At 46.7% G+C, this 15,976-nt stretch overlaps 1 protein-coding gene across 1 annotated transcript in view; it reads left to right on the top strand.

Moving 5' to 3' along the window:
- ercc5 (excision repair cross-complementation group 5) overlaps positions 1-15,976 on the top strand; it is a 29,372-nt gene that overhangs the window by 5,311 nt on the left and 8,085 nt on the right. Inside the window, exons 5-12 of the mRNA XM_056242402.1 lie at positions 957-1,058; positions 1,897-1,951; positions 2,280-2,423; positions 3,575-3,773; positions 4,696-5,259; positions 5,360-5,482; positions 14,066-14,143; positions 14,213-14,346. Coding sequence (XP_056098377.1) covers positions 957-1,058; positions 1,897-1,951; positions 2,280-2,423; positions 3,575-3,773; positions 4,696-5,259; positions 5,360-5,482; positions 14,066-14,143; positions 14,213-14,346 — 1,399 coding nt within the window. The remainder of the gene's footprint in view (positions 1-956; positions 1,059-1,896; positions 1,952-2,279; positions 2,424-3,574; positions 3,774-4,695; positions 5,260-5,359; positions 5,483-14,065; positions 14,144-14,212; positions 14,347-15,976) is intronic.

Here is a 15,976-nt window from a genome sequence, read left to right as displayed (position 1 = left end):
AAAAGTGCATCTATCCATCATAAAAGTGCATCTATCCATGATAAAAGTGCATCTATCCATGATAAAATTGCATCTATCCATCATAAAAGTGCATCTATCCATGATAAAAGTGCATCTATCCATGATAAAAGTGCATCTATCCATGATAAAAGTGCATCTATCCATGATAAAAGTGCATCTATCCATCATAAAAGTGCACCTATCCATGATAAAAGTGCATCTATCCATGATAAAAGTGCCTCTATCCGTCATAAAAGTGTATCTATCCGTCATAAAAGTGCATCTATCCATGATAAAAGTGCATCTATCCATCATAAAAATGCATCTATCCATGATAAAAGTGCATCTATCCATCATAAAAGTGCATCTATCCATGATAAAAGTGCATCTATCCATCATAAAAGTGCATCTATCCATGATAAAAGTGCATCTATCATGATAAAAGTGCATCTATCCATGATAAAAGTGCATCTATCCACGATAAAAGTGCATCTATCCATGATAAAAGTGCATCTATCCATGATAAAAGTGCGTCTATCCATCATAAAAGTGCGTCTATCCATCATAAAAGTGCATCTGTCCATCATAAAAGTGCATCTATCCATCATAAAAGTGCATCTATCCATGATAAAAGTGCATCTATCCATCATAAAAGTGCATCTATCCATGATAAAAGTGCATCTATCCATGATAAAAGTGCATCTCTCCATCATAAAAGATGCACTTTTATGGACTTCAAAACAGAAACGGCCATTCACTGCCATAATAAAGATTGAAAGAACCAAAACATTTTTAATATAACTCTTGATTGTATTCGTCTGAAAGAAGAGTGTCATATACACCTCGGATGGCTTGAGGGCGAGTAAATCATGGACTAATTTTCATGTTTGGGTGAACTATCCCTTTAATTCACAGCTTTTTCAAAGAAAACATGCTCTTTTTCTTGTTTCCCGCAGTGAAGAGTCGGTGCCCAGCCTGTCGACTGTGAGGCGCGATGGTCCGGATGACATGTACGTTCTTCCCGCGCTTCCTCCTGATGAGGACCGAGACGAGAGCAGGTGATCGAGGAGACACTCATGATGATGATGATGAAGGAAAGCGTCTTCATCTTAGGGTTGGGAAGCGATTACTTGAGGCCAGGAATCGGATACTTGTTATAAAATTAAAATTTCGATTCCTCTTGTCGATTCCTTTGTGAGCATTTCAATATGAGTTTTCAAGCGTGAGACTCTGTGTTCAGTGCAGGCGTGAGTAACTATAGAGCAGCTCTTAAAGTGACAGCGCTGATATTCCTGCTGCCGTCTCTATAATAACACTAATCACACAACACTGAGAAGATTCACTCGTTCTTCACTGAATAACTAAGTTTATTTGTAATGTATATTTTATTTATAAAGTACAGTGTTATTTTACATTTGATTACAGTTTCTGAACCCGAATACCTGAAAATCTCAAAACACTGTTTATTTCAATCGTGTCTTTGTTCAGTTGCGATCGCTAATTTTTTATTTGTTCTTTTTTAATTACTGAGTGTTTATTGTCTTTAATAATGCTTTACAAAGTGTTCTCTAGCCTGTAGATGTCTGTTTATGATATTCAGCTACAATTAAAAGTTTTGCAATAAGACTGAATAAAAATGATATCTAAGTTTTTTTGTTTTTTTTTACCTTAATGGAATCAAAATTAGGAATCGATGAGCAGAATCCTTTAAATGTAAATGAAACCCAACCCTGTTTTTTATTTTTTTATTTTTCAGGTTTGAATTTTTGATGTTATGTTTTACTGTGTGTATTTTTGATTTACTTGTGAAGCACTTTGGTCAACATTCGTGTTGTTAAAAGGTGCTATATAAATAAACCTTGACCTTTGACCTTGAACTCTATTAATTTGCTGTAGTTCAGAGGAGGAGCGAGATGGAGACGAATCTCTGCAGACCTACAGCAGACTTCAGGTGAGAGGAATCACATCTTATATTCATATTCAAAGTACACATAGTTTCATAGCAGCTTTACAGATGTTAATGTTTATAATATCTTATAGTCGCATTTAAAGAGTCCCTTTTAAAGCTGTTTATTGTCCCTGTTTTTTCCTTTCTTATAGTTTTGATGTCTTTGATGTCTTTGTTATCATTAGCGCTTTGGGTTTGAGAAAAGCGCAATATAAATAAAAAGTATTAGTATTATTATTAAGCAGATTAGAGCTGGCCGATACTAAAGTTTAGATTTTGCCACGATAGCGTATAGTATAACCCGCTTTGTGTGTTTGTGTGTGTTGTTCAGGAAGAGATCTATCACAATCCTAACTCTGTGGACATCAACTCTGAGGAGTTTTCCCTCATGCCGCCGGAGATCAAACACGAAATCTTGAAAGAAATGAAGGAATTCAACAAGAGGCGACGCACACTGTACCACAAACCACCAGAGGTGATGCCAGTCACACACTCTTCCCCAGTGTTTCTGTCGTGTTTTCCAGCACGAATATCTAAACGTCCCTATATCACGATAGATTTACTGGAGAAGCAGAATGATGGAAGATGTAGCGCCCATATTGTGTCCTTTTAGAAAGTCTGGATGTTGTTTTTTGGGCTCTACTATTCAGTTCACATTTATTTGTATAGCGCTTTTCACAACACACATCGTTTCAAAGCAGCTTTACAGAAAGTGCATGAGTGCACATTACAGATTGCACATACAATTAGAGGAAACTGTCTAAGTTATGCATTTCAGAAATGTACATATATAAATCACAGCTAGCTAAAAATGTATTAATGCAAACAATGTAATAACAGGTTTTCCTGCTTGAATGTTGATTATTCTCCTCATATTCTCCATTGTTGCGGCTCCTCTCTTCCCAGTCTGTCAGTAACGCTCTGTTTACTTCCTGTCTCTATGAAGCCCCTCCTTCTGAAAAGCACACTGTGCTCTGATAGGTCGGCTGGAGAAGTGTGTTGTGATTGGTCGAGCGCTTCGAGTGTGTTTGGGAAATGTCCCGCCCCTTTCCATAACCACCAGTTTAACACACTACTAACTAACTCAACCAGGCCCCGCCCCTTTATTCTGCGTATGAATTATTATAATGAGGAATATTGTGACGTGTTCGTTCCCGGAAGAAACTCAAGACTATAATGGAGGCGTTTCAGGAGTTCAGGAACACTGACACTCATATAGAGAGTGATCAAACAGCAACATCACACACTAAACACAGATGAACATGGAGAAAAGCACAATAGATGCTCTTTAAGTAATTTAGCATGGCTTGCTTAGTTGAGGATATTTATTATTCAACAATATTATTGATCTCCTGCATTGACAGCATTATATGAGAACTGAACTGAGCTGGACGATGACATCACGGTTTTCTCCAGAGTGGATATATATATATAAATAATCAAATTAATAACTTTATTACAACAGAAATTAAGCATCACTGAACTTCCTTAAGCTGGACTGAGACGCTATTCTCTTCTGGAAACAAACTTTGTTGCATTATTCTCTCTGTAAAGCTGCTTTAAAACATGTAAAAAGCGCTGTATAAATAAAGCTTGACTCTAACCCCTGATATCCTGGTCTCTCAGAGGTCCGGTGAGTTCTCGCAGTATCAGCTGGCGGGTCTCCTTCAGAGGAACAAGCTCAACCAGCGTCTGGAGGGAGTGCAGAAGGAGATGAACCACGCGCCGAGCAACAGCGTCTCTGAGGAGCGCGAGAGCAGCGGTCGACACGTGGAGACGCGCCGGCTCGTGTCGGAGGACGCGTCACACTACATCCTCATTACAGGTCTGGGCCAACCCACTGTCTTCCTGGGGTCAACACAACACTCACAAACAGACATGATGTTTACACAAAAACATATTCTCAATAACAAATCAGGGTCCAAAAACAACACACTTAGCATATATTCAACGACACATTCAGCTTTGAGACCATTTCAACTTCAGTCGTTTGGCATTTTAATGTTCCAAAGCTGCATTTATTTGATCATAAAATACAGTAAAAACAGTGAAATATTTCAATCAGCGTGAATACTAAAGTATAATTTATTCCTGTGAGCAAAGCTGAATGTTCAGCATCATTACTCCAGTCTTCAGTGTCACATGATCCTTCAGAAATCACTCTAATATGAGGATCTGATGCTCAATAATCACATTTATGATTATTATCAGTGTTGAAAACAGATCGTATTTTTGTGGAAATTGATTCATTTTATTTTTCACAATTGTTTGGTGAACAGAAAGATCAAATTTAAAATTGAATTGTAACAGTAACATTATAAATGTCTTTACTGTCACTTTTGATCAATTATGATTATTAGCAATCTTGTAAACCACAGAATAAAAAATAGAAATGGTAATTGCAACTTTTTATCCCACAATTCCGTGATATAAAGTCACAATTTGTGAAATAAAAAGTCGCAATTATCTTTTATCCTGTGGCGGAAACGAGCTTCCATAGTAAACGGTTCATATTTTTGTGGAAACTGTGATACAGTTTATTTTTCTGGATTCTTTGATGAATAGAAAGATCAAAAGAACAGCATTTATTTGACATTAAAATGAATTGTAACATTGTAATTGTAACATTATAAATGTCTTTACTGTCACTTTTGATCAATTTAATGCGTCTTTCAATTATTTTGTTTAAAAAAATCTGCGTGTCCTACTAAAATACGCCTCTGTTGTTCTGTTGTTGTATTGTCCAGGGTCTCAGAAGAAAGCCAGCGCTCCAGAGAGTCGGCCGGCTCCAGCGCTGTGGTCCAGTTCCCCGTGGGATCGCGAAGCCAAGCCTAAAGGGAAACCCGAGCCCTTGTGGCGACCCGTGAACGAGATCGACGCGAAGAAGAACCAGCCGTCCTCCTCTTCCTCCTGTGCTAAGGAGGAAGATCATCCAGCGTCTCCTCGCACTCTTCAGGCCATCCAGAACGCCATGATGGACAGCAGCTCTGAGGAAGAAGACACGACACGCAGAACAACCCGATCCGAGGATGAAGAGGGACGTGTGTCGCCTCGAACTCTACAGGCCATCCAGAACGCCATGATGGACCCGCCGGCGCACAAACACAAGACCTACGTCATCGCCAGCAGCTCGGACGACGAGGATGAGGCAAAGAATCAGGACAGAACACCTCTCATCCCCAGCTCTGCAACAGAGACACGAGAGACACGAGAGCAAAGACACCCGGGGGATTCCTCTGATCTGAGAACAGACAGAGCGCAAGAAAACAAACCCGAGAGTGGAGATAACGAGGAGGAAAGCGGCTCTGAACGTACACATATTTTCCTATTAAACACATTTAGTGATGTTTAAACTTACAGCAAGGGCAAAGAAGCCGAAATACACTGATTAGTTATTATTATTTCCGACAGAGACACGAGAGCCACGAGACGCCGCAGTGAACCAGCATTCCTCTGATCTGAGAACAGACAGAACGCAAGAAAACAAACCTGAGAGAGGAGAAGATGATGAGGAGGAGCAAAGCAGCTCTGAAGGTACACACACACACACACACACACACACACACACACTGATTGTTTTTAAAGCAGGAACAGGAAAATAACAGAATCATTAATGCAGATTTTGCTCTCCTCACTTACATAAATGAACTATAGTGTCCTGCACACACTATTTAAAAAATATAAAAAATTATATCTATATAATATACATTATTATATCATTTTATATAAATTATATTATATCAAAAATTACATTTAAAAAATATCAAAAATTATATCTGATATATAAAATATCAAAAATTATATAATTATATCTAATTATAAATATAATAAATTATATAAAAAATTATATTTTTGGTTTGACTGTACATTAATATTACTGAACGTTCAGTGTTTTTGAACACATTCAGTGATGTTTAAACTTACAAGTGCAAAGAAGCCTAAATGCACTGAAAAACTAAAAATTATAAATATTTTTAGTGAATAAATATTTTATTTGTTAAGCTGCAATGTCATATGAATTATTCATAAAAAAATATGATTTAACTCATTTTTAGTACTATTTATTTTAGAAAAATTTATTTACAATTTTATGATTGAATTTTTATTGTTTTATTTTAATTTGACACTTTTTCGTATTTAATTGAAATACATTTATTTGAACTTGTTTTTATTTTAGAATTATTTATCATTTAATTTTTTATGATTTAACTCATTTTTAGTACGCATTTTATTTGAACTGTTTTTATTTTTAAATTATTTATTTAAAATTTAAATTTTTATGATTGACTTTATGATTAGCTTTCATCAGCTCACGAACCCGCTGGTTTGAAGGATGTTTTAAAAGAGGTTTTGCTTCGAGAGCTTCACACACCTGTATCCTCACACACCTGTATCCTCCCACACCTGTGCGTCTGGCCTCTGCAGAGAGCTTCACACACCTGTATCCTCACACAGCTGTATCCTCACACAGCTGTATCCTCACACACCTGTATCCTCACACACCTGTATCCTCCCACACCTGTATCCTCACACACCTGTATCCTCACACACCTGTATCCTCACACACCTGTATCCTCACACACCTGTATCCTCACACACCTGTATCCTCACACACCTGTATCCTCACACACCTGTATCCTCACACAGCTGTATCCTCACACACCTGTATCCTCACACAGCTGTATCCTCACACAGCTGTATCCTCACACACCTGTATCCTCACACACCTGTGCGTCTGGCCTCTGCAGAGAGCTTCACACACCTGTATCCTCACACAGCTGTATCCTCACACACCTGTATCCTCACACACCTGTATCCTCCCACACCTGTATCCTCACACACCTGTATCCTCACACACCTGTATCCTCACACACCTGTATCCTCACACACCTGTATCCTCACACACCTGTATCCTCACACACCTGTATCCTCACACACCTGTATCCTCACACACCTGTATCCTCACACAGCTGTATCCTCACACACCTGTATCCTCACACAGCTGTATCCTCACACAGCTGTATCCTCACACACCTGTATCCTCCCACACCTGTGCGTCTGGCCTCTGCAGAGAGCTTCACACACCTGTATCCTCACACAGCTGTATCCTCACACAGCTGTATCCTCACACACCTGTATCCTCACACACCTGTATCCTCCCACACCTGTGCGTCTGGCCTCTGCAGAGAGCTTCACACACCTGTATCCTCACACACCTGTATCCTCACACAGCTGTATCCTCACACACCTGTATCCTCACACGCCTGTATCCTCACACACCTGTGCGTCTGGCCTCTGCAGAGAGCTTCACACACCTGTATCCTCACACACCTGTATCCTCACACGCCTGTATCCTCACACACCTGTATCCTCACACACCTGTATCCTCACACAGCTGTATCCTCACACACCTGTATCCTCACACAGCTGTATCCTCACACAGCTGTCTCCTCACACACCTGTGCGTCTGGCCTCTGCAGAGAGCTTCACACACCTGTATCCTCACACACCTGTATCCTCACACGCCTGTATCCTCACACAGCTGTATCCTCACACAGCTGTATCCTCACACACCTGTATCCTCACACAGCTGTGCGTCTGGCCTCTGCAGAGAGCTTCACACACCTGTATCCTCACACACCTGTATCCTCACACACCTGTATCCTCACACACCTGTATCCTCACACAGCTGTATCCTCACACACCTGTATCCTCACACGCCTGTATCCTCACACACCTGTATCCTCACACAGCTGTATCCTCACACACCTGTATCCTCACACACCTGTGCGTCTGGCCTCTGCAGAGAGCTTCACACACCTGTATCCTCACACGCCTGTATCCTCACACAGCTGTATCCTCACACACCTGTATCCTCACACACCTGTATCCTCACACGCCTGTATCCTCACACACCTGTATCCTCACACGCCTGTATCCTCACACACCTGTATCCTCACACAGCTGTATCCTCACACACCTGTATCCTCACACACCTGTATCCTCACACACCTGTATCCTCACACACCTGTATCCTCACACGCCTGTATCCTCACACACCTGTATCCTCACACAGCTGTATCCTCACACACCTGTATCCTCACACACCTGTGCGTCTGGCCTCTGCAGAGAGCTTCACACACCTGTATCCTCACACGCCTGTATCCTCACACGCCTGTATCCTCACACAGCTGTATCCTCACACAGCTGTATCCTCACACACCTGTATCCTCACACAGCTGTGCGTCTGGCCTCTGCAGAGAGCTTCACACACCTGTATCCTCACACACCTGTATCCTCACACACCTGTATCCTCACACACCTGTATCCTCACACAGCTGTATCCTCACACACCTGTATCCTCACACGCCTGTATCCTCACACACCTGTATCCTCACACAGCTGTATCCTCACACAGCTGTCTCCTCACACACCTGTGCGTCTGGCCTCTGCAGAGAGCTTCACACACCTGTATCCTCACACGCCTGTATCCTCACACAGCTGTATCCTCACACACCTGTATCCTCACACACCTGTATCCTCACACAGCTGTATCCTCACACACCTGTGCGTCTGGCCTCTGCAGAGAGCTTCACACACCTGTATCCTCACACACCTGTATCCTCACACACCTGTATCCTCACACACCTGTATCCTCACACAGCTGTATCCTCACACACCTGTATCCTCACACGCCTGTATCCTCACACACCTGTATCCTCACACACCTGTATCCTCACACACCTGTATCCTCACACAGCTGTATCCTCACACACCTGTGCGTCTGGCCTCTGCAGAGAGCTTCACACACCTGTATCCTCACACACCTGTATCCTCACACACCTGTATCCTCACACACCTGTATCCTCACACAGCTGTATCCTCACACACCTGTATCCTCACACGCCTGTATCCTCACACACCTGTATCCTCACACAGCTGTATCCTCACACACCTGTATCCTCACACGCCTGTATCCTCACACGCCTGTATCCTCACACACCTGTATCCTCACACAACTGTATCCTCACACAGCTGTATCCTCACACACCTGTGCGTCTGGCCTCTGCAGAGAGCTTCACACACCTGTATCCTCACACGCCTGTATCCTCACACACCTGTATCCTCACACACCTGTATCCTCACACACCTGTGCGTCTGGCCTCTGCAGAGAGCTTCACACACCTGTATCCTCACACAGCTGTATCCTCACACAGCTGTATCCTCACACACCTGTGCGTCTGGCCTCTGCAGAGAGCTTCACACACCTGTATCCTCACACACCTGTATCCTCACACACCTGTATCCTCACACAGCTGTATCCTCACACACCTGTATCCTCACACACCTGTATCCTCACACAGCTGTATCCTCACACACCTGTATCCTCACACACCTGTATCCTCACACAGCTGTATCCTCACACACCTGTATCCTCACACGCCTGTATCCTCACACACCTGTATCCATCACACAGCTGTATCCTCACACACCTGTATCCTCACACGCCTGTATCCTCACACACCTGTATCCTCACACACCTGTATCCTCACACAGCTGTATCCTCACACACCTGTGCGTCTGGCCTCTGCAGAGAGCTTCACACACCTGTATCCTCACACGCCTGTATCCTCACACACCTGTATCCTCACACACCTGTATCCTCACACACCTGTGCGTCTGGCCTCTGCAGAGAGCTTCACACACCTGTATCCTCACACACCTGTATCCTCACACACCTGTATCCTCACACAGCTGTATCCTCACACACCTGTATCCTCACACACCTGTATCCTCACACAGCTGTATCCTCACACACCTGTATCCTCACACACCTGTATCCTCACACAGCTGTATCCTCACACACCTGTATCCTCACACAGCTGTATCCTCACACACCTGTATCCTCACACACCTGTATCCTCACACACCTGTATCCTCACACAGCTGTATCCTCACACACCTGTATCCTCACACACCTGTATCCTCACACACCTGTATCCTCACACACCTGTATCCTCACACAGCTGTATCCTCACACACCTGTATCCTCACACACCTGTGCGTCTTGCCTCTGCAGAGAGCTTCACACACCTGTATCCTCACACAGCTGTATCCTCACACACCTGTATCCTCACACACCTGTGCGTCTGGCCTCTGCAGAGAGCTTCACACACCTGTATCCTCACACACCTGTGCGTCTTGCCTCTGCAGAGAGCTTCACACACCTGTATCCTCACACAGCTGTATCCTCACACACCTGTATCCTCACACACCTGTGCGTCTGGCCTCTGCAGAGAGCTTCACACACCTGTATCCTCACACGCCTGTATCCTCACACACCTGTGCGTCTGGCCTCTGCAGAGAGCTTCACACACCTGTATCCTCACACAGCTGTATCCTCACACACCTGTATCCTCACACACCTGTGCGTCTGGCCTCTGCAGAGAGCTTCACACACCTGTATCCTCACACAGCTGTATACTCACACACCTGTATCCTCACACACCTGTATCCTCATACACCTGTGCGTCTGGCCTCTGCAGAGAGCTTCACACACCTGTATCCTCACACGCCTGTATCCTCACACACCTGTGCGTCTGGCCTCTGCAGAGAGCTTCACACACCTGTATCCTCACACAGCTGTATCCTCACACACCTGTATCCTCACACACCTGTGCGTCTGGCCTCTGCAGAGAGCTTCACACACCTGTAGCTCACACAGCTGTATCCTCACACACCTGTATCCTCACACACCTGTATCCTCACACACCTGTGCGTCTGGCCTCTGCAGAGAGCTTCACACACCTGTATCCTCACACACCTGTATCCTCACACAGCTGTATCCTCACACAGCTGTATCCTCACACACCTGTATCCTCACACACCTGTATCCTCACACAGCTGTATCCTCACACACCTGTATCCTCACACAGCTGTATCCTCACACACCTGTATCCTCACACACCTGTATCCTCACACACCTGTATCCTCACACAGCTGTATCCTCACACAGCTGTATCCTCACACACCTGTATCCTCACACACCTGTATCCTCACACACCTGTATCCTCACACACCTGTATCCTCACACACCTGTATCCTCACACGCCTGTATCCTCACACACCTGTGCGTCTGGCCTCTGCAGAGAGCTTCACACACCTGTATCCTCACACACCTGTATCCTCACACACCTGTATCCTCACACACCTGTATCCTCACACACCTGTATCCTCACACGCCTGTATCCTCACACACCTGTGCGTCTGGCCTCTGCAGAGAGCTTCACACACCTGTATCCTCACACACCTGTATCCTCACACACCTGTGCGTCTTGCCTCTGCAGAGAGCTTCACACACCTGTATCCTCACACAGCTGTATCCTCACACACCTGTATCCTCACACACCTGTGCGTCTGGCCTCTGCAGAGAGCTTCACACACCTGTATCCTCACACGCCTGTATCCTCACACACCTGTGCGTCTGGCCTCTGCAGAGAGCTTCACACACCTGTATCCTCACACAGCTGTATCCTCACACACCTGTATCCTCACACACCTGTGCGTCTGGCCTCTGCAGAGAGCTTCACACACCTGTATCCTCACACAGCTGTATACTCACACACCTGTATCCTCACACACCTGTATCCTCACACACCTGTGCGTCTGGCCTCTGCAGAGAGCTTCACACACCTGTATCCTCACACGCCTGTATCCTCACACACCTGTGCGTCTGGCCTCTGCAGAGAGCTTCACACACCTGTATCCTCACACAGCTGTATCCTCACACACCTGTATCCTCACACACCTGTGCGTCTGGCCTCTGCAGAGAGCTTCACACACCTGTAGCTCACACAGCTGTATCCTCACACACCTGTATCCTCACACACCTGTATCCTCACACACCTGTGCGTCTGGCCTCTGCAGAGAGCTTCACACACCTGTATCCTCACACACCTGTATCCTCACACAGCTGTATCCTCACACACCTGTATCCTCACACACCTGTATCCTCACACAGCTGTATCCTCACACACCTGTATCCTCACACAGCTGTATCCTCACACACCTGTATCCTCACACACCTGTATCCTCACACACCTGTATCCTCACACAGCTGTATCCTCACACACCTGTATCCTCACACACCTGTATCCTCACACACCTGTATCCTCACACACCTGTATCCTCACACACCTGTATCCTCACACACCTGTATCCTCACACGCCTGTATCCTCACACACCTGTGCGTCTGGCCTCTGCAGAGAGCTTCACACACCTGTATCCTCACACACCTGTATCCTCACACACCTGTATCCTCACACACCTGTATCCTCACACACCTGTATCCTCACACGCCTGTATCCTCACACACCTGTGCGTCTGGCCTCTGCAGAGAGCTTCACACACCTGTATCCTCACACGCCTGTATCCTCACACACCTGTGCGTCTGGCCTCTGCAGAGAGCTTCACACACCTGTATCCTCACACAGCTGTATCCTCACACACCTGTGCGTCTGGCCTCTGCAGAGAGCTTCACACACCTGTAGCTCACACAGCTGTATCCTCACACACCTGTATCCTCACACACCTGTATCCTCACACACCTGTGCGTCTGGCCTCTGCAGAGAGCTTCACACACCTGTATCCTCACACACCTGTATCCTCACACAGCTGTATCCTCACACAGCTGTATCCTCACACACCTGTATCCTCACACACCTGTATCCTCACACAGCTGTATCCTCACACACCTGTATCCTCACACAGCTGTATCCTCACACACCTGTATCCTCACACACCTGTATCCTCACACACCTGTATCCTCACACAGCTGTATCCTCACACAGCTGTATCCTCACACACCTGTATCCTCACACACCTGTATCCTCACACACCTGTATCCTCACACACCTGTATCCTCACACACCTGTATCCTCACACGCCTGTATCCTCACACACCTGTGCGTCTGGCCTCTGCAGAGAGCTTCACACACCTGTATCCTCACACACCTGTATCCTCACACACCTGTATCCTCACACACCTGTATCCTCACACACCTGTATCCTCACACGCCTGTATCCTCACACACCTGTGCGTCTGGCCTCTGCAGAGAGCTTCACACACCTGTATCCTCACACACCTGTATCCTCACACACCTGTGCGTCTTGCCTCTGCAGAGAGCTTCACACACCTGTATCCTCACACAGCTGTATCCTCACACACCTGTATCCTCACACACCTGTGCGTCTGGCCTCTGCAGAGAGCTTCACACACCTGTATCCTCACACGCCTGTATCCTCACACACCTGTGCGTCTGGCCTCTGCAGAGAGCTTCACACACCTGTATCCTCACACAGCTGTATCCTCACACACCTGTATCCTCACACACCTGTGCGTCTGGCCTCTGCAGAGAGCTTCACACACCTGTATCCTCACACAGCTGTATACTCACACACCTGTATCCTCACACACCTGTATCCTCACACACCTGTGCGTCTGGCCTCTGCAGAGAGCTTCACACACCTGTATCCTCACACGCCTGTATCCTCACACACCTGTGCGTCTGGCCTCTGCAGAGAGCTTCACACACCTGTATCCTCACACAGCTGTATCCTCACACACCTGTATCCTCACACACCTGTGCGTCTGGCCTCTGCAGAGAGCTTCACACACCTGTAGCTCACACAGCTGTATCCTCACACACCTGTATCCTCACACACCTGTATCCTCACACACCTGTGCGTCTGGCCTCTGCAAAGAGCTTCACACACCTGTATCCTCACACACCTGTATCCTCACACAGCTGTATCCTCACACAGCTGTATCCTCACACACCTGTATCCTCACACACCTGTATCCTCACACAGCTGTATCCTCACACACCTGTATCCTCACACAGCTGTATCCTCACACACCTGTATCCTCACACACCTGTATCCTCACACACCTGTATCCTCACACAGCTGTATCCTCACACACCTGTATCCTCACACACCTGTATCCTCACACACCTGTATCCTCACACACCTGTATCCTCACACACCTGTATCCTCACACACCTGTATCCTCACACGCCTGTATCCTCACACACCTGTGCGTCTGGCCTCTGCAGAGAGTTTCATCGAGGTGTCTGATGTGGAGGAGCCGCCTGAAGCAGAGCAGTCTCACAGCAGAGTCCATCACGAGGAGCGCAGAGAGGAAGAGGAGGAGCACAGAGAGGAAGACAACAGCAGAGCCGGAGCCGATCTCGGCCCCTCAGATGAAGAGGAGGAAGAGGAGGAGGAGCGCAGAGACGAAGAGGAGGAGGAGCGCAGAGAGGAAGACGACACTGAGGGAGTCGACGAGGCCGTGGATGAAGATCCTGCTGCCACTGAGTGGGATCATATCGACATGGTAAATCTCACAGGCTCCCACAGAGCGTGCGTGTGTGTGTGTGTGTGTGTGTGTGTGTGTGATGGGTAGGTTTAGGGGTCGGGTTAGTGTGTGTGTGTGGTCCTGTCTCAGTGTGTGTGTGTGTGTGTGTGTGTGTGATGGGTAGGTTTAGGGGTCGGGTTAGTGTGTGTGTGTGGTCCTGTCTCAGTGTGTGTGTGTGTGTGTGTGTGTGTGTGTGATGGGTAGGTTTAGGGGTCGGGTTAGTGTGTGTGTGTGTGTGTGTGTGGTCCTGTCTCAGTGTGTGTGTGTGTGTGTGTGTGATGGGTAGGTTTAGGGGTCGGGTTAGTGTGTGTGTGTGTGTGGTCCTGTCTCAGTGTGTGTGTGTGTGTGCGTGTGTGTGTGATGGGTAGGTTTAAGATTGGGTTAGTGTGTGTGTGTGTGTGTGTGTTTGTGTGTGTGATGGGTAGGTTTAGGGGTCGGGTGTGTGTAGGGGTCGGGTGTGTGTGTGATGGGTAGGTTTAGGGGTTGGGTGTGTGTGTGTGTGATGGGTAGGGTTAGGGGTCGGGTGTGTGTGTGATGGGTAGGTTTAAGATTGGGTTAGTGTGTGTGTGTGTGTTTGTGTGTGTGATGGGTAGGTTTAGGGGTCGGGTGTGTGTGTGATGGGTAGGTTTAGGGGTTGGGTGTGTGTGTGTGTGTGTGGGTAGGTTTAGGGGTCGGGTGTGTGTGTGATGGGTAGGTTTAGGGGTTGGGTGTGTGTGTGTGTGATGGGTAGGGTTAGGGGTCGGGTGTGTGTGTGATGGGTAGGTTTAGGGGTCGGGTGTGTGTGTGATGGGTAGGTTTAGGGGTTGGGTGTGTGTGTGTGTGTGTGTGTGATGGGTAGGTTTAGGGGTTGGGTGTGTGTGTGTGTGTGATGGGTAGGTTTAGGGGTCGGGTGTGTGTGTGATGGGTAGGTTTAGGGGTTGGGTGTGTGTGTGTGTGATGGGTAGGGTTAGGGGTCGGGTGTGTGTGTGATGGGTAGGTTTAAGATTGGGTTAGTGTGTGTGTGTGTGTGTTTGTGTGTGTGATGGGTAGGTTTAGGGGTCGGGTGTGTGTGTGTGTGATGGGTAGGTTTAGGGGTCGGGTGTGTGTGTGATGGGTAGGTTTAGGGGTCGGGTGTGTGTGTGATGGGTAGGTTTAGGGGTCGGGTGTGTGTGTGATGGGTAGGTTTAGGGGTTGGGTGTGTGTGTGTGTGTGTGTGTGGGTAGGTTTAGGGGTCGGGTGTGTGTGTGATGGGTAGGTTTAGGGGTTGGGTGTGTGTGTGTGTGATGGGTAGGGTTAGGGGTCGGGTGTGTGTGTGATGGGTAGGTTTAGGGGTTGGGTGTGTGTGTGTGTGATGGGTAGGGTTAGGGGTCGGGTGTGTGTGTGATGGGTAGGTTTAAGATTGGGTTAGTGTGTGTGTGTGTGTGTGTTTGTGTGTGTGATGGGTAGGGTTAGGGGTCGGGTGTGTGTGTGTGTGATGGGTAGGTTTAGGGGTTGGGTGTGTGTGTGTGTGATGGGTAGGGTTAGGGGCAATGTTCCCTCTAAGCTGCGCGCGTGCGCGGCCGCGCACTTCTGATGCCTCGGCCGCGCACTTCTAAGCGGCGGCCGCGCAGAAAAGAATAAAATGACACAC

The sequence above is a fragment of the Rhinichthys klamathensis genome, unplaced genomic scaffold, assembly GCF_029890125.1.
Source record: "Rhinichthys klamathensis goyatoka isolate OS25496 unplaced genomic scaffold, OSU_Roscu_1.1 h1tg000725l_1, whole genome shotgun sequence".
Taxonomy (NCBI): domain Eukaryota; kingdom Metazoa; phylum Chordata; class Actinopteri; order Cypriniformes; family Leuciscidae; genus Rhinichthys; species Rhinichthys klamathensis.
The sequence above is the reverse complement of the archived record's forward strand: the minus strand, read 5'-3'. Positions and strand labels throughout refer to the sequence as shown.